The sequence below is a fragment of the Chiloscyllium punctatum genome, chromosome 24 (assembly GCF_047496795.1).
Source record: "Chiloscyllium punctatum isolate Juve2018m chromosome 24, sChiPun1.3, whole genome shotgun sequence".
NCBI lineage: Eukaryota > Metazoa > Chordata > Chondrichthyes > Orectolobiformes > Hemiscylliidae > Chiloscyllium > Chiloscyllium punctatum.
In genome coordinates this window covers 79362379-79380961 of record NC_092762.1, presented here as the reverse complement: position 1 = coordinate 79380961, position 18583 = coordinate 79362379, and the positions used below count along the sequence as shown (strand labels likewise).

At 44.0% G+C, this 18583-nt stretch overlaps 1 protein-coding gene across 1 annotated transcript; it reads left to right on the top strand.

Moving 5' to 3' along the window:
• Positions 1-415: 415 nt before the first annotated feature.
• LOC140494727 (WAP, Kazal, immunoglobulin, Kunitz and NTR domain-containing protein 1-like) lies at positions 416-7696 on the top strand. Its single transcript, XM_072594268.1, has 2 exons — positions 416-693; positions 3731-7696. The coding sequence occupies exons 1-2, from the start codon at positions 445-447 to the stop codon at positions 5219-5221; spliced, it is 1740 nt and encodes a 579-aa protein (XP_072450369.1). The 5' UTR covers positions 416-444; the 3' UTR covers positions 5222-7696.
• Positions 7697-18583: the final 10887 nt, after the last annotated feature.

The following is an 18583-nucleotide window of genomic DNA, read 5'->3' as shown; positions in this document are numbered from 1 at the left end:
TGGGTGGGATAAAGGGGAGAGGAGACTCAAGTGAAACTTGAATTGGGCAGAATAGTTTGTTTCTGTGCTGTAAATGCTGTCTAATTAGGGATAAGGCCACTAATCTGTGTTCTAAATAAACCTCTAAAAGTCCGAAAAAGCATGATATATGACTCTGGCTGATGTATCTAGTTGCTTCTTATTTGAATGAAAACTGGGTTTCATTGACTAGATATCCTGTTATGTTGCTTTTGGTTTGACTAACTATAAGTCTGGGTGAAAAGTTCTGCGTTGACACTTCCACTTTGTATGTTTTCAATGGACTCTACTCGGGTTACAGTCCTTTATGTTTCATCAACCAATGAACAGCCTATTTTTAAACTGCCCTGATTGCTGACTTTCCCCTCACTTTTTTAAACAAAAAGGTTAGAGCAAAGTTTAGGAAACTTTTTGTTGGGTGCAAACATGCGTGGAGACTTTTACTTCTTCGTGTGGGCCAGAAATGGTTTGGGATCAATGCTGACAAGGAATCCCAGAATTGGCGTTCAGCCCAGGACCTTGGTAACCATGCTGGGGCTGTTACCTTTGTTGAGCCTAACACAAGGCACTGGACATTCCCAAGCAAAGTTCTTCCATGCTTGCCCAAACCATCTCGAGCCTGGTCTGTGGGTGGATGCACAGAGTACCTGCGAGAGGAATTGCAATGCAGATGAGGTAACAGAAGTCTATCTAACAGGTTGCTGTGATCTAAACAATGGAGCATAAGTTATTGCCTCTTAGTGATACCTCAGAATTCTTTCCCAAACTGGTTCATTTTCAGCATAAATTGGGGCATCAATTTGCTTGATGCTGGCTTTTGTCAAATGCCTGTAATGTAGACATAATTTTGATTTAATAAATAATTGTCACATGTACCTAGGTCCAGTGAAAAGTTTTGTTTGTGTGCAGTACAGGCAGATCATACCAATATAAAGGTGCATTAAAGTAATAAAACAGAGCGAGGAATACAATGTTACATTTGTTTACAAATTGTCATTAGCTGATTTTCACTTTTCTGATATTGAAAGGGCACTTTAAATATTTTTTGTTGAAATGGAAACGTTTTTTCTTTTGATCTGATTTGACAGCCATTAGGTCGAGCTCTTCAGTTACTTACTGGGTCTTCAGTCTTCATGATTTACAGGGAATTTACCTATTACACACATGGTTCCTGCATCATGAAACTATCTAGTTTGCCTTTTTGGCATTTCTTGGTGCTCTGAAATAGCAGAACTTATTTCTTTCTCTGAATATTGTTACTAGTCTTGAGCTTAGAGTATGGAATTAGTCACAGAAAAGAAAAAAGGCACATTTATGTAGTGTCTTTCCCATTGTCCCAAAACCCCTTTACAAATAAGTGCTGTAATGTAAAATAGGTGGCAGCCAATTTGCATAAGTCATAATGTGACTGGCCAATCTTTTGTTTTAGTGATTTTCAGGTTGAGAAATAGGTATTGCCTACAGGGGTGCAGTGGATGAGTAATCCAGAGACTCAGACTTGTGCTCTAGGGACACATGTTGAAATGCCATCCTGGTATTTGGTGAAATTTGAATTCAATTTAATAAAGTTAATATATGAATTCTGTTTAATAAGTTCAATAATAAAGTTTGATAGCTGTCCATCAGTGAATTGACCATATCAACGATAATTGATTTGTTGTGAAAAGCCATTTTGTTCATTAATTTCCTTTAGGAAACAAAATCTGCTATCCAGACCTAGTCTGACCCACATGTGACTCCACAACAACATGGTCATGTTAGAGGCCCACTTACATGTCCCAGCAAGTTCTAGAGCAATGAGAATTACTAGTCCAGTAATATTGCCACTACACCACCCTGTAGTCAATATTCATCACGTCTTCAGACATTTCAAAATTACTGCTGTGACTGTAATAAACCACATTGAGTTGGCATGGAAGGTGCTACATAAATGCAATTTTTCTGCAGTAAAAATCTTGCATCACCATCTCCCAGCTGCCATTATCTATTCCTCGATCAAAATTCACAACCACAGGTTAGCTAGTAATGTTGACCTTTGTATAAATTGGCTGCCACAAGTCTGATTTTAGAAGTTGTTTGTAATGTAGTTTTTTGGGATATTGTAAATGTTCCTTCTTTCCTAACCATGACTGGCTCCATATTCTAAACACAAGATTAGTAACAAAAATGCTGACCTTAACAGTGACACTCATGTCCCATGAAAGAATACAGAGGTCGAATTAAAGGTAGAGAAGTGGAGTTCAGTTACACATCAGCCCTGATCCAAACAAATGGTGGATAAGGTGAATAGCCAAGGGGAGGGGAGTCCAGAACCAGAGGGCATAGGTTTCAGATGAAAGGGGCAGGTTATAAACCTAACAGGCAACATATTAATGCAGAGGGTGGTGCATGTATGGAATGAGCTGCCAAAGGAAGTAGTGGTGGCTGGTACATTTACAACAATTAGAAGGCATCTGGATAGGTGTATGAATAGAAATGGTCGAGAGGGATATGGGCCAAATGCTGGCAAAAGGGACTAGATTTATTTAGGATATCTGTTTGGCATGCTGTACAGCTCTATAATTCTGTCTTTCCTATACCAGGAAGCCTAGAATTGAATGCAATACTCCAAAAGTGGCTTAACGTCTTCCATTCAGTGAGATCGTGGCTGATTTGTGGCCTAAATCCATCTAGGCAAAAGTGAGGACTGTAGATGCTGGAGATTAGAGACGAGAGAATGGTGCTGGAAAAGCACAGCAGGTCAGGCAGCATCTGGATGAAGGGCTTTTGCCCGAAACGACAATTCTCCTGCTCCTCAGATGCCGAACTCCATATACTTGCCTTTGGCCCTTATTCCTTAATACCTTTGTTTAACAAAAAAAAATCAATCCCAGATTTAAACTTAACAACTGATCCAGCATCCACTGCCAATTGTGGAAGAGAATTCCATACATCTACCACCCTGTGTGAAATGTAATTGAAGGATTATTAAGCATGTATTTCTTAATCAGAGGTGCATTTTAAGACAGAGATGAACACATCTGCAGAAAAAAATGAAATTCAGAGAACATTAAATACATTTGTTACATGTGCATCTGGGCTTCTTTGATATTATAATGGCATCTGTCCATTTTTGGGAGTCTTTGTCCATGGTGTGCACTCTTCCTGGGTAGACCAATGTTGTGACTGTAGAGACTGATCGATGGGGGGCACACCTTTCCGCAGCTAGCACAGATGAATAGCATTGGTCTGGCTTTTCTGACTAATGGACTCTCTTTTCTACCCATTTGGTTATTGATTTTTTCCCTCTGCTTTTCCTTTTTGAATGTTTTTCTTCAGGCACACCGGTGGACATCAAGGTCTTCCTCGTGCTTTGACTCAAATCTGGTCAACCTGGGATCTTGCTTGCAGACACAGCAGACATGGGTGAGCTGTTGGTCTCATGCCAATAGCAAGCATGCCATAGAGCATCCTTCTTACTACGATAGTCCATATGCCTCAATTTCCCAGTTTTACCAGGTTCAATGAAGAGATTCTGCAGACTTGAACTTTGTGTTGTAAAAGTCTTTGAAACTTGTAGATATTTATAGATGATGTTATTGCCTGATACCATTGTGTGAGTTTCAGTAGATGTATAAAATGAGTTGAGAAAAGGCAACGTTGGGAACCTGTCCCTGGTTAGTGACCAGCCCATTCCTGTTGAAGTAACCTCTGTGTCCATTGCTGATTTCAGGATTGTCAGAGCTTTGAGAAGTGCTGTACGAATGTGTGTGGCCTGAAGAGCTGTGTGGCAGCGAGGTTTGCAGATGGCAGCTTAGCGTCCTTGGACTTCCCCAAAGAGGCGACGTGTGAGAGGATTGTGTGCACGCAGCAGGGCTCGGAGTGTGATATCTGGGATGGACAGCCCATCTGTAAGTGCAAGGACAGGTGTGAGAAGGAGCCCAATTTCACCTGTGCCTCCGATGGCCTGACCTACTATAATAAATGTTACATGGATGCAGAGGCGTGCATCAGGGGCATCAGCTTGACAGTGGTGACTTGTCGGTATCACATCACTTGGCCCAACACCAGCCCCCAGCCTTTAGAAACCACAGTGAACCCAACATCAACCACCTCCTTGGAAGACTCCATCCCTCCAGCTCTCTACACCAACCCCTTCCACCAGTCCGTCTATATCGGAGGCACGGTGAGCTTTCACTGCGATGTCAGTGGGCGTCCAAGGCCGGACATCACCTGGGAGAAGCAGAGTGACTACCTGGAAAACATCATCATGAGACCTGATCAAATGTACGCCAATGTGGTGGTCACCAATATTGGCCAACTGGTTATTTACAACATCCAGCAGGAGGATGCAGGTATCTATACATGCACCGCACGGAACGCTGCTGGCCTCCTGAGAGCAGACTTCCCATTGTCAGTCATCAGACGGAAGCATTCTGGAGAGAGCACTGCCAGGAAAATCCAGCCTTTACCATCTGGAGAGTGCTTCAAAGATCCAGACAAGAGGGAATGTGGCCGTCAATATGTCAGATGGTTTTATGACCACAAGAAGGGCAGGTGCTCCACATTCCTGTTTGGGGGCTGTGAGGGGAGCAAGAACCAGTTTGAGACCTACGAAGAGTGCCGATTGGCTTGTATCAACGAGTCAGTCAATATCTGCACCTTTCCTGCTGTGCAGGGTCCTTGCAAGATGTGGGAGGCTCGGTGGGCCTACAACTCGCTGATGAAGCAGTGCCACGCTTTCGTCTACGGTGGCTGCGAGGGCAACAAGAATAACTTTGAGAGCAAGGAAGTGTGTGAGGAGACCTGCCCGTTCCCGAAAAGCCAGCAGTGCAAAGTGTGCAGACCCCGTCACAAGATCGTGCCCAGCTTCTGCAGAAGTGACTATGCCATTGTGGGAAGGGTGACAGAGATTGTCGAGGAACAGGACTCTGGAGTTGCCAGATTTACACTGGACGAGGTGCTCAAGGACGAGAAAATGGGACTTAAGTTTTTTGATTTCAAACATTTGGAAGTGATAATGATCAACATGGACTGGAACTGTCCTTGTCCGAACATTAACCTGACAGACGGACCCCTCCTTATAATGGGTGATGTCTATGATGGAATGGCTGTGCTGGATGCTGAGAGCTATGTGCGGATTGTAACTGACAAACGCATTAAAAAGATGTACGAAATCATTGAGAAAAAGACCTGCGAACTCCTACACCGCTTTCAGGATTAAGTGCAGTGACCCAAATATATTGTTACCATGGCTGAACACAATAGGACATTTATTTACAACTAGAATTTGCAGGGGAAAGTTGACATGGTGTTGAGCACAGAGTCACAGTTCATGTGCAAACAGATCAATCCACATTGGCAATGCCAGTTTTACAGAAGATGTTTAAAAATTGATATATTTTATCAATGTGGCATTGCTCTGCTTCATTGATATGTAGCATTTTAAGCCACCTGACCTCTTTTGTACATCTCAGCACAGAATAAAAGAAGAAAAATACATGGAGAGATTGCCAAGAAGCTTGGAGGTTGGGAGTAGATATGGGATTTATGGAATAGCTGAGTAACAATGGTTTCTTTACTTTATTTACTCCATTCGATTCACTTGCTTCTCCTGCATAACTAAGTCTCATTGGGCTAGATATGTATTAGCCCTCATCGCCACTGAGCAAGGCATCTCATTGTTCATTCTTCAGAGGAGACGTCAAGCTGTTGGACCATGTGGAACATCACAATTGAATGCTACATTTGACGACCAACTGCATCCTCCAGTTAAAGATGACCCAGACTCATTTTGTCCCCAGTCTCAGGAGACTGAAGGAAATTGCAGCATCTGAACTGAAAAGGCAACAAAGGATTGTATCAAGCACCTTCCTCATGTGTACTGCTGAGTGTGACACCAGGCAGTCCACTCAGCAACTCAACCAGCGTGGTCCAACTCACTAATAACAAGCCACATGCAGTTCATTGGAAAATTTAAACTTGGCCAATTGTATAATTGTTAAGTTAATAGGAAATGATTGATGGACACAGTCAGGGCTGTGGGATCTCTTTGCTCATATTCATGTACAGTGCATATGAATTTCAACCTTTATGTACATTTGATGGTGTGATTTAAAATGAAAGCAGAATGTGGACATGCTTTATTGATCATTGAGAGTGCTTTACATCCTTGGTTACTGAATCATGGTAGACCACAGTTAAGTGAATTTACACATGTGCAGACCTTCACTTCTGTCATACAGATGACATTTTCCACCAGCATTTGCATATGTGACTAAAGTAGGATCACAGCAGCCTTGGGCTTGTGCTTAGTCAGTGATTGTCATTCGGACAAATATTGCATGAGGCCAGGTGGAAGCAAATTACTGTGGATGGTGGAATCTGTACTGAAAACAACAAATGCTGGAGATCACAGCAAGTCAGACAGCATCCATAGAGAGAGGCTCTGATGAAGAGTCATTAGCTTGCTCTCTCTCCGAGGATGCTGCCTGACCCACTGTGATCTCCAGCAATTTTTGTTTTCAGTTCAGATTTTAGCATCAACAGTAATTTGCTCCAACCTGAAATGAAGAGTGGGAGGGAGTGAGAACTGCAGATGTTAAAGAATCAGAGTCGAAAACCATGGAGCTGGAAAAAGCGCAGCGGTTTAGGCAGCATCTGAAGAGCAGCAGAGTTGACATAATCATCAACATTCCTGATGAAACGTCGATTCTCCTGCTCCTCGGATGCTGCCTGACCTGCTGTGCTTTTCCAGCGCCACACTTTTTTACTCTGATATGAGGAATGAGCCAGCAAAGGTAATTAGAGAGGATTTGAGATTCAGTGGCAGCTAGCGCAGGTACAGACTTGATGGGTTGAATCTATGGAAGATTCAGACTACAATTGGTTTTCTGTTCTTGGATGATATTATTTAGACCCTTGATCTAGAGGTTATTTATCCCAACATGCCTGTGACTGAGCCCTTTAATGACATCATTATTGTAAATCTCAGACTGGCCTTCGCACTAATGTCAGAATATAAGTAAAGATTATTTTCCAGCTTCTTTCATTACCAAAGAAGACTCATATCAGACTCAGATCATTAACTCTGTTTTCTCTCTCTATAGATGCTGCCAGATCTGCTGAGTTTCTCCAGCACATTCAGTTTTCATATTATATCTCAGGTTTTTGGCTTGTCTCCTTTCCTGTGGCAATTTTTCTTCCCTCTCTCAATAATAACATGACTGACCTTTCCTCTTTTGTTCCACTAAGGCTCTGACAAATCCTTATCTTCCTCCTCCCTGTGTCTTCATTGTGTTGATTTAAAAACCATCCATTCTTATTCGTCTCAAACCCTCAGAACTGTATGACTCTGCCAAAGGCTCCCCCCAACCCCCCCGCCTCCGCACCAAGCCTTTAAAACTCTGGATGGCATCAGTTAATCGCTGGTTTCTGATTTATCTCAGCTCCCTTTCATTCTTTTCAACTTTGGTAGCATCCTGTCACGGAAATTTGCAAGTGACAAATGATTTAGCATGGGACATTCAAACATGGCCTTTGAAGTACAGTTTGATGGACTGAAATGTATTCTCTTCAGAATCTTAAAATACTTACGTAACTGCGATGCTGTCGCATATCAATACCGAAGTGTTCCCTGTAGCTGAACACATTTTGAATAAAGTGGACCTTGATGTTTCTGGTGAGAAAATCAGAAGTTTGATTGTGCCTACTCTCATTTATTAATCTATTTCATACTTTATATTGTACACGTGCAATTACCTGGTCAATATTTTGCATCTGACACGCACGCACTATAATGTATTAATCCATTTCATGATCAGTTTGACATTGATTCGACACACAAATGTTCCACCCAAATTAAACCCGAATATCTGTGGATGCTAAAGATCTGAAACAAAACAGAAATTACTGGCGAAAGTTCAGCAGGTCTGGCACTATTTGTGGAGAGAGAAACAGTTAATGTTTTGAGTCCAGTGACATTTCCTCAGAAATGAAGAACAGTCATTGGACTTAAAAGATTTTTAATTTCATACAATACAATACAGCACAGGAACAGTCCCTTCGGCCCACCAAGCCTGTGCCAATTCCTAGTCCTTCTTTGAACTTGCTACTTATTGCCCATGCACAGTATCTATCCCTTTAGTTTCAGATTTCCAACAACCGCAGTTTTGGGTTTTATTTTCAGGTCTCTAATGATGTTTCAGTGAGAAGCAATAAAAGGAATGTTCTAAAGGGCTGTCTCTTCAATCTGAGGCTGTGCCTTGGGTCTTGTTCTCTCCACTAGTGGAAACATCTTCTCCATGTCCTCTCTATCCAGACTTAATCACTCCAGATGAGACTCACGTTCAAATTTTGTTTGATAATTGCTTACCTAAAACAATTAGATTAGATTCCCTACAGTGTGGAAACAGGCCCTTCAGCCCAACAAGTCCACACTGATCCTCCGAAGAGAAACCCACCCAGACCCATTCCCCTACGCCTAACACTATGGGCAATTATAATGGCCAATCCACCTAACCTGCACATCTTTGGACTGTGGGAGGAAACCAGAGCACCTGGAGGAAACCCACACAGACACAGGGAGTATGTGCAAATTCCACACAGACAGTTGCCTGAGGCGGGAATTGAACCACTGAACCACTGTGCTGCCCTTAATGTGGAACACTTCATTGCATTAAAGATGCTAATTAAATATGAGTTGTTTATGTTATGAACCCCTACTTACTCTCAACATTCTTTAAGCCTCAAGGATGCTATTTCTATCATGATGGGACTATTTAGTTGAAATTTTACTCTAACTTTTAACAATACCTTTGAACTGTTTGGAACTGCAAATGCACTGAGACTTTATTCTCTCCCACTGCAAGGTCATCATTAATAATATAACCCACACCATTTGTTCCCTCTCTCAATTGAAGGACTCCCCACTGAGAGAGTGGAGAATAAATTGGCGAGAGTGGTTGTCTGGATGAAGGGCTTCAGTTATGCAACAGATTGGAGGAGTTGGGACTGTTTTCCGAGGAGCTACAAGAGAAGGTTAAGAAGAGACTTAGTGACCTGTTCAAAACCATGCGGCGTGTGGACAAAGTGGACAGGGAGAAACTGTTTGCAACAGCAGAAAGAGTAAGTCTTGGAGGACAGAGAGAAAGAATCAATGAAGACATGAGGAAAACTCTTTTATGCAGCGAGTGGTGAGATCTGGAATGTAGTCTGTTAGAGTGGTGCAGGTAGTTTCAGTTGAGGCTTTCAAGAGATAATCGGATTATTACTTGAAAAAGAAGAATGTTGAGGGTTAAGGGGATGGAACAGCTACAGGTAGATCTTATTGACTATGAGATCCTCGATTGGGGTTGTTATCCTGGGAGCCCTGGCTGACAGATTGAGCTAAGACTGTTTTCCCTGGAGTGTTGGAGGCCAAAAGGTGACCATATAGAGGTTTACAAAGTCATGAGGGGTATGGATAAGATAAATAAACAAGATCTTTTCCCCGGGGTGGGGGAGTCCAGAACTAGAGGGAATAGGTTTATGGTGAGAGGGGAAAGATACATAAGGGACCTTAGGGGCAACTCTTTCACACAGGGGGTGGTGCGTGTGTGGAATGAGCTGCCAGAAGAAGTGGTGGAGGCTGATACAATTACAGCATTTAAAAGACATCTGGATGGGTATGTTGAAAGGAAGGGTTTAGAGGGATCTGGGCCAAGTGCTGGCAAGTGGGACTAGATTCATTTAGAATATCTGATCGGCATAGATGAGTTGGACTGAAGGATCTGTTTCCATGCTGTACATCTATGTGACTCTATGACTATGTAAACAAGGGATTCAGAGAGTCTCCTCACTTCAGGGACTGACTCCAAGCTGGCTGATCACAGCCAGGGTACAGCGCATGTATAAATAAAGGGTGGCTTGGTGACAGGATACCGGCCTCTGTGCAGTTATTTCAGGGGAGAAGGCAGAGGACTGGCTTTAGGTCAGGTACCACCCCAGAGGGCTTGCACAGACATGGTCACCTGAATGGCCCCCTTTCGTGCTGTATTATTCCATGATCCCTGTATTGCTACAAATCAGTATCTTAGGCAAGTGTATGACCTGCAGAGTAAAGGCAGGTGAGTTATTTGGAAAAAAAGAAACAGCATAACTTCATCCAAACTAGTTTTCTCCTTGCCTGATATTCAAAGGTGGACTCTTGCCATCACGGGTAGTGATCAAGAGTGAGCCAGTTTCCTCGCACACAGGCATTGAAGGCTAACATGCCTACTGGATATCATGTAAGAACAGGGGAAAATGATGGACAAGTTCATTGTCAACTTACTTGGTATAGTGCTAAAGGGTTCAAAGAATGTGGGAGAAAGCATGAAATAGGGCACTGAGTTAAATGATCAGCTACAATCATGTTGAATGATGATGCAGGTTCAAAGGGCTGAATGGCCTACTCCTGTTCCTATTTTCTAAGTTTCTATGTTAACAGAATTGGCAGCAGAGTTCTCGTGCAAACCCCCTCCATCCCACATGAGAACCCTATCTCTCAAATGAACAAATATCCTGCCTAGAAGGCAATGATAGCCACATAGAATAGAACGATGCCATTCAGCCCACTTTGTCCTTGCCAGATCTTGGAAAGAACTATTCCTACTCCCCTGCTCTTTCCTCACACTTTTCTTTTGTCCTTTTAAGTACAGATTAACTTTATCTTTTGAAAGTTACAATCACACCAACCTTCTGGATCAAAACCACTCACTTGAGTTTAAAAATCATCCTTATGTTCCCCAGCTTTTCCATTGCTCATTTTCTAAAACCTCTGATGAATTACTGACCGCCTTGCTAGTGGAAAATTTAGCCACTTCATCATGTTTAATTTTGAAAAGGGGTAGAGAAAATTGGGAAAAAAATCTTAATTCTAATGTATCTGTCCGGCATCGCGGTGTACCAACGTGTTGTGACACCATGTGGCTACATGCAGGACTACACCAATGTATCTAACACTGACTCAGTTCCATCAGGATCGCAAGTTGAAGAGCTTCACAGCTAGAGGGCAGTCAATTCAGGTCTGTCTTGCAAAGCTCCTGATAACCAGTTTAAGAATGGGACAGACAGATCATGGAGTGGCTGTCCTGTGCTGGAGGGACTAAAAATGTAAAAGAAATGGGGAGTCTATTTGTGTCTGTGTGTATATTTGGGCCATGATGTGGAGGAGCTGGTGTGGGACCAGGGTGGACAAATCACACAACACCAGGTTATAGTCCAACAGGCTTATTTGGAGGTATAAACTTTCGGAGCGCTGCTCGTTCATCAAGTAGCTAGTGAAGCAGGATTATAGGACACAGAATTTATAGCAAATGATTATAGTGTCATACACTGGATTAGTGGTGCTGGAAGAGCACAGCAGTTCAGGCAGCATCCAAGGAGCAGCGAAATCGCCGTTTCGGGCAAAAGCCCTTCAGCAGGAATAAAGGCAGTGAGCCTGAAGCATGGAGAGATAAGCTAGAGGAGGGTGGGGGTGGGGAGAGAGTAGCATAGAGTACAATGGGTGAGTGGGGGAGGAGATAAACGTGATAGGTCAAGGAGGAGAGGGTGGAGTGGATAGGTGGAAAAGGAGATAGGCAGGTTCGACAAATCCGGACAAGTCAAGGAGACAGTGCTGAGCTGGAAGTTTGAAACTAGGATGAGGTGGGGGAAGGGGAAATGAGGAAGCTGTTGAAGTCCACATTGATGCCCTGGGGTTGAAGTGTTCCGAGGTGAAAGATGAGGGGTTCTTCCTCCAGGCGTCTGGTGGTGAGGGAGCCCTCCAACGCATCTCGTCCACATTCCGCACCTCTGCCCTCAAACCCCACCCCTCCAACCGTAACAAGGACAGAACGCCCCTGGTGCTCACCTTCCACCCTACAAACCTTCACATAAACCAAATCATCCGCCGACATTTCCGCCACCTCCAAAAAGACCCCACCACCAGGGATATATTTCCCTCCCCACCCCTTTCCGCCTTCCGCAAAGACCGTTCCCTCCGCGACTACCTGGTCAGGTCCACACCCCCCTACGACCCACCCTCCAATCCTGGCACTTTCCCCTGCCACCGCAGGAACTGTAAAACCTGCGCCCACACCTCCCCCCTCATCTCTATCCAAGGCCCTAAAGGAGCCTTCCACATCCATCAAAGTTTCACCTGCACATCCACTAATATCATTTATTGTATCCGTTGCTCCTGATGTGGTCTCCTCTACATTGGGGAGACTGGTCGCCTCCTAGCAGAGCGCTTTAGGGAACATCTCCGAGACACCCGCACCAATCAACCACACTGCCCCATGGCCCAACATTTCAACTCCCCCTCCCACTCTGCCGAGGACATGGAGGTCCTGAGCCTCCTTCACCGCCGCTCCCTCACCACCAGATGCCTGGAGGAAGAACGCCTCATCTTCCGCCTCGGAACACTTCAACCCCAGGGCATCAATGTGGACTTCAACAGTTTCCTCATTTCCCCTTCCCCCACCTCACCCTAGTTCTAAACTTCCAGCTCAGCACTGTCCCCATGACTTGTCCGGACTTGTCCGGACTTGTCGAACCTGCCTATCTCCTTTTCCACCTATCCACTCCACCCTCTCCTCCTTGACCTATCACGTTTATCTCCTCCCCCACTCACCCATTGTACTCTATGCTACTCTCTCCCCACCCCCACCCTCCTCTAGCTTATCTCTCCATGCTTCAGGCTCACTGCCTTTATTCCTGCTGAAGGGCTTTTGCCCGAAACGGCGATTTCGCTGCTCGTTGGATGCTGCCTGAACTGCTGTGCTCTTCCAGCACCACTAATCCAGTATTTGATTTCCAGCATCTGCAGTCATTGGTTTTACCCTATAGTGTCATACAACTGATGCGACATATTGAACAAACCTAGATTGCAGTTAAGTCTTCTAACTTTTAGAATGGGTTGCAGATTTCGATTCATTAATATGAAAATCCCAGATCTTCTTTTAAGTCACATTCTCGAGATAAGGTAAGGTTTTACAATAAAAAGGTGACGTCTCAGCTCATGCATCAAAGGTGTGAGGTTCAGTCCAACATTGGCACTTCTATGGGGAAGAAGAGACGAAAACTTAGATGTTAGTATTATTCCTTTATTATTTTTCTGGGATGTGGGCATCGCTGACGAGTCCAGCATTTGTTGCCCATCCATAATTGCCCTTGAACTGAGTGGCTTGGTTACAGTCAATCACATCGATGTGGCATGGAGTCACATGTAGATCAGTTGTTCCCCCAGCACTCCAAACCACCCACCCTCAAAAATGCTGCCCTCCCCCCCCACCCCCCCACACACACACTTCACATCAGATTTGATGAAGGGTCATCGAGGCTCGAAATGTTACCTTGTTCTGTCTCCATGGTTACTGCCTGACTCGCTGGGATCTCTAGCATTGGTTGTTTTCAGTACAGGTTCCAGTATCTGCAGTAATTTGCTCCTACACGTCTAGATCAGGAGAGAGTGAGGACTGCAGATGCTGGAGAGTCAGAGTCAAAAAGGCTGGTGCTGGAAAAGCACAGCAGATCAGGCAGCATCACGTCGACTCTCCTACTCCGCGTATGCTGACTGATCTGCTGCGCTTTTCCAGCACCACCCTTTTCAACACGTGTAGATCAGGTCTGACCAGGTAACAGGACATAAATTTTTTTCTTTTCATCTTCTTTCTCTTGAGATGTTCTCAAGGGCTATATTTAGAATTTTTCTTGGTTTTCAGAGGCCTCTTCGTCATTCTCACAATCTACTACTGTGTTGGGTAATACAGTCACAATACCTATATATTTATGTTCACTGATGTGGTATTTGGATTTTTCTTGCAGAATTGGAAGAATTCATTAGCATCCTCCCTAATTGTCAACCCTTCATTAAACTCAAGGCCACAACATACAGGGAAAACATTACTGGCCTGGACAGTATTTACATTGATACAAAAAAAAGAAATAACTTATCAATTAAAGTTATTGTTACAAAATAGCAAAGACATTTCTACACACAAAACCCCACCACCCAAACACAATTTCCACAGACTGGTGAGGTCATAAGACCATAAGACCATAAGACATAGGAGTGGAAGTAAGGCCATTCGGCCCATCGAGTCCACTCCGCCATTCAATCATGGCTGCTGGGCACTTCAACTCCACTTACCCACATTCTCCCTGTAGCCCTTAATTCCCCGAGACAACAAGAATCTATCAATCTCTGCCTTGAAGACATTTAGCGTCCCGGCCTCCACTGCACTCTGCGGCAATGAATTCCACAGGCCCACCACTCTCTGGCTGAAGAAATGTCTCCGCATTTCTGTTCTGAATTTACCCCCTCTAATTCTAAGGCTGTGTCCACGGGTCCTAGTCTCCTCACCTAACGGAAACAATTTCCTAGCATCCACCCTTTCCAAGCCATGTATTATCTTGTACGTCTCTATTAAGTCTCCCCTTAATCTTCTAAACGCCAATGAATACAATCCCAAGATCCTGAGCCGTTCCTCATATGTTAGACCAACCATTCCAGGGATCATCCGTATGAATCTCCGCTGGACACGTTCCAGTGCCAGTATGTCCTTCCTGAGGTGTGGGGACCAAAACTGGACACAGTACTCCAAATAGGGCCTAACCAGAGCTTTATAAAGTGTCAGTAGCACAATGGTGCTTTTATATTCTAACCCTCTTGAGATAAATGACAACATTGCATTCGCTTTCTTAATCACGGACTCAACCTGCATGTTGACCTTTAGAGAATCCTCGACTAGCGCTCCCAGATCCCTTTGTACTTTGGCTTTTCGAATTTTCTCACCGCTTAGAAAGTAGTCTGTGCTTTTATTCTTTTTGCCAAAGTGCAAGACCTCGCATTTGTTCACGTTGAATTCCATCAGCCATTTCCTGGACCACTCTCCCAAACTGTCGAGATCCTTCTGCAGCCTCCCCACTTCCTCAGTACTACCTGCCTGTCCACCTAACTTCGTATCATCGGCAAACGTCACTAGAATGCCCCCAGTCCCTTCATCCAGATCATTAATATATAATGCGAACAACTGTGGCCCCAACACTGAACCCTGCGGGGACATCGCTCGTCACCGGCTGCCATTCCGAAAAAGAACCTTTTATCCCAACTCTCTGCCTTCTGTCAGACAGCCAATCCTCAATCCATCCCAGTAGCTCACCTCGAACACCATGGGCCCTCACCTTGCTCAGCAGCCTCCCGTGTGGCACCTTATCAAAGGCCTTTTGAAAGTCTAGATAGACCACATCCACTGGGTTTCCCTGGTCTAACCTGCTTGTCACCTCTTCAAAGAATGCCAACAGGTTTGTCAGGCATGACCTCCCCTTAGTAAATCCATGTTGACTTGTTCTAATCAGACTCTGCTCTTCTAAGAATTTAGAAACCTCATCCTTAATGATGGATTCTAGAATTTTACCAACAACCGAGGTTAGGCTAATTGGCCTATAATTTTCCATCTTTTGTCTTGATCCTTTCTTGAACAATGGGGTTACAACCGCGATCTTCCAATAATCCGGGACTTTCCGTGACTCCAGTGACTCTTGAAAGATCTCAACCAATGCCTCCGCTATTTCCTCAGCCATCTCTCTCAGAACTCTAGGATGTATCCCATCAGGGCCAGGAGATTTATCAATTTTAAGACTTTTTAGCTTTTCTAGCACTACCTCTTTTGTAATGACAACCATACTCAACTCAGCCCCCTGACTCCCTGTAATTGTTGGGCTATTACTCCTGTCTTCCACTGTGAAAACTGACGCAAAGTACTTGTTAAGTTCTCCTGCTATTTCCTTATCTCCCATCACTAGGCTTCCAGCATCAGTTTGAAGTGGCCCCAATGTCTACTTTTGTCTGTTGTTTGTTTCTTATGTATTGAAAGAAACTTTTACTATCGTTTCTAATATTACTGGCTAGCCTACCTTCATTTTGATCCTCTCCTTTCTTATTACTCTCTTTGTTATCCTCTGTTTGTTTTTGTAGCCTTCCCAATCTTCCGATTTCCCACTGCTCTTGGCCACTTTATAGGATCTCTCTTTTTCTTTGATACTTTTCCTGACTTCCTTTGTCAGCCATGGTTTTCTAATCCCTCCCTGGATAATCTTTTTTTTCTTGGGGATGAACCTCTGTACAGTGTCCTTAATTATACCCACAAACTCCTGCCATTTTTGCTCTACTGTCTTCCCCGCTAGCCTCTGCTTCCAGTCTATTTTTGTCAGTTCCTCTCTCATGCCCTCATAATTACCTTTATTTAACTGTAACACCATTACATCCGATTTTGCCTTCTCTCTTTCAAACTCCAGACTGAACTCTACCATATTATGATCGCTGCTTCCTAAGGGTTCCCTTACTTTAAGATCTTTTATAAAGTCTGGTTCATTGCAAAGCACTAGGTCCAGAATAGCCTGCTCACACCAATGTGTTTCCATTGCTCAAACACAAAGCTGGAAACATTTAAGTAGACCCTTTTTAATTTCAATCTCAGGTATAAATTAAACAATTAATAGTGACCATTACAATGCTATATGAAATAACTCCATAGAAGCCAGTATCCCGTCACCAAGTCACTCTTTATTTACACGGGGAGAGTCCTTGACACTGATCCCCAGCTCCCTCACTGACAGCTCTCAGAGTGAACAGAATCTCTGACACTCCTCTTTATATCTGTCAGCCAGGGCTCTCTAATTGGAAGAGATGAGCAGCCCCAAGCAGGGAACTCATATTCTATGATGTCCAGCTGGCCGACCTCATTAGACTCACTACAGTCCCACCTATAAGGTTCAATTATTCTGTTGCTGTTTGTGGGAAACAAACAGAATGTGCTTGAGAAACGCAGCATCTGCAAAGAGAGAAACCAGGCTAATATTTAGAGTCCGGTATAATAATTTTTCAGAATGAAGCAATGTGCCTTTTTAAATTTTTGCATTTTGATTATGGAAGTCTGTTACAAGTGACAATCTAAGACAAAGCAGCCCCAGTGATTAGCACCCTAACTCTCACCTTCACCATTCACTCCTTCATCATTAACACACAGTGGCAGCAGTGTGTGTCATCCCCAAGACGCACAGCAGTAATGTAACAGCTCCTTATAGTACCTTGCAACCCCACCCCCACCCCAGAGAAGGGAGCAAATACATGGAAATACCTCCAACTACAAGTTCCCCACCCAGCCACATACAGTATCATAGAGATGTACAGTATGGAAACAGACCCATTCGGTCCAACTCATCCATGCTGGCCTGATACCCTAAATTAATCTAGTTCCATTTGCCAGTATTTGGCCCATATCCCTCTAAACCCTTCCAGTGCAAATGCCCATTCAGATACCTTTTAAATGTTGTATTTGTGCCAGCCTCCACCATTTCCTCTAGCATTTCATTCCATACACATCCCACGCATGAAAAAGTTGCCCCTACTGTCCTTTTTAAATCTTTCACCTCTCACCTTAAACCTATGCTCTCTAGTTCTGGACTCCCTCAACCCAGGTAAAATACGTCGCCTATTTACTCTGCCCCTCATGATTTTTTAAACCTCCATAAGGTCACCCCCTCAGCCTCCGACGCTTCAGGGAAAACAGCCCCAGCATTTTCAACTTCTCTCTATAGCTCAAATCTTCCAACCCTGGCAACATCCTTGTAACTCTTTTCTGAACCCATTCAAGTTTCACAACATCCTTCTAATAGGAGGGAGACCAGAATTGCACACAACATACCCTCCTGATTTGGAAATATATCGCTATTCCTTCGCTGTTCTTTCTAGCACCATGGACTTCGTATATCCCAAGGACTGCAGTGGCTCAAGAAGGACAATTAGAAGTGGGCAATAAATGTTGGCATAGCCATTGACTCCCACATCCAATGAAGAAATAACTTCAGGAAATTGATGCTTGCTGGGCTCGATTGGTGATGCCTGGGTAGGGACAAAGAGAAAGGTAGAACATTTCAGAAGATAGGGCCGCAGCATGAAGGAGACATTTCGTACGACCTCTATAGTGTTGAAGCAGGCCATTCGGCACATTGAGTCCATACCAACCCGCCGAAGAGCATCACACCCAGATCTACCTCACTCCTTAACCCCACATGTACCATTGTTAACTCACCTAACCTGCACATCTCTGGACACTAAGGCCAATTAAGCATGGCCAATCCACCCTAACCTGCACATCCCTGGACACTAAGGCCAATTAAGCATGGATAATCCACCCGCACAGGAAACTGGAGGAACCCCACACAGACACTGGGAGAATGTGCAAACTCCACACAGATCGTCGCCTGAGGGTGGAATTGAACTTGGGCCCTGGCGTTGTGAGACAGCAGTGCTAACAACTGAGCCACCATACCGCCCCCATTTCGAAGCACCGTGAAGTGTATCTCCACACATAAAGCAGGTGTGTCACCTCTGCGTTGATCCAAGATACAAAACTAAACAAGATTCCCTCAGAGAACTTGATGCAATCCAAAACTCTACTGCTTGTGTCAATCCCGTTCAATATCACTCCTCTGCTCACTGAACAACATTACCTGGTTAAACAATATCTCATTTTTAAAGTTCTTATACCTGTTTTTGAGCCCCTCCATGATCTCTTTGCCC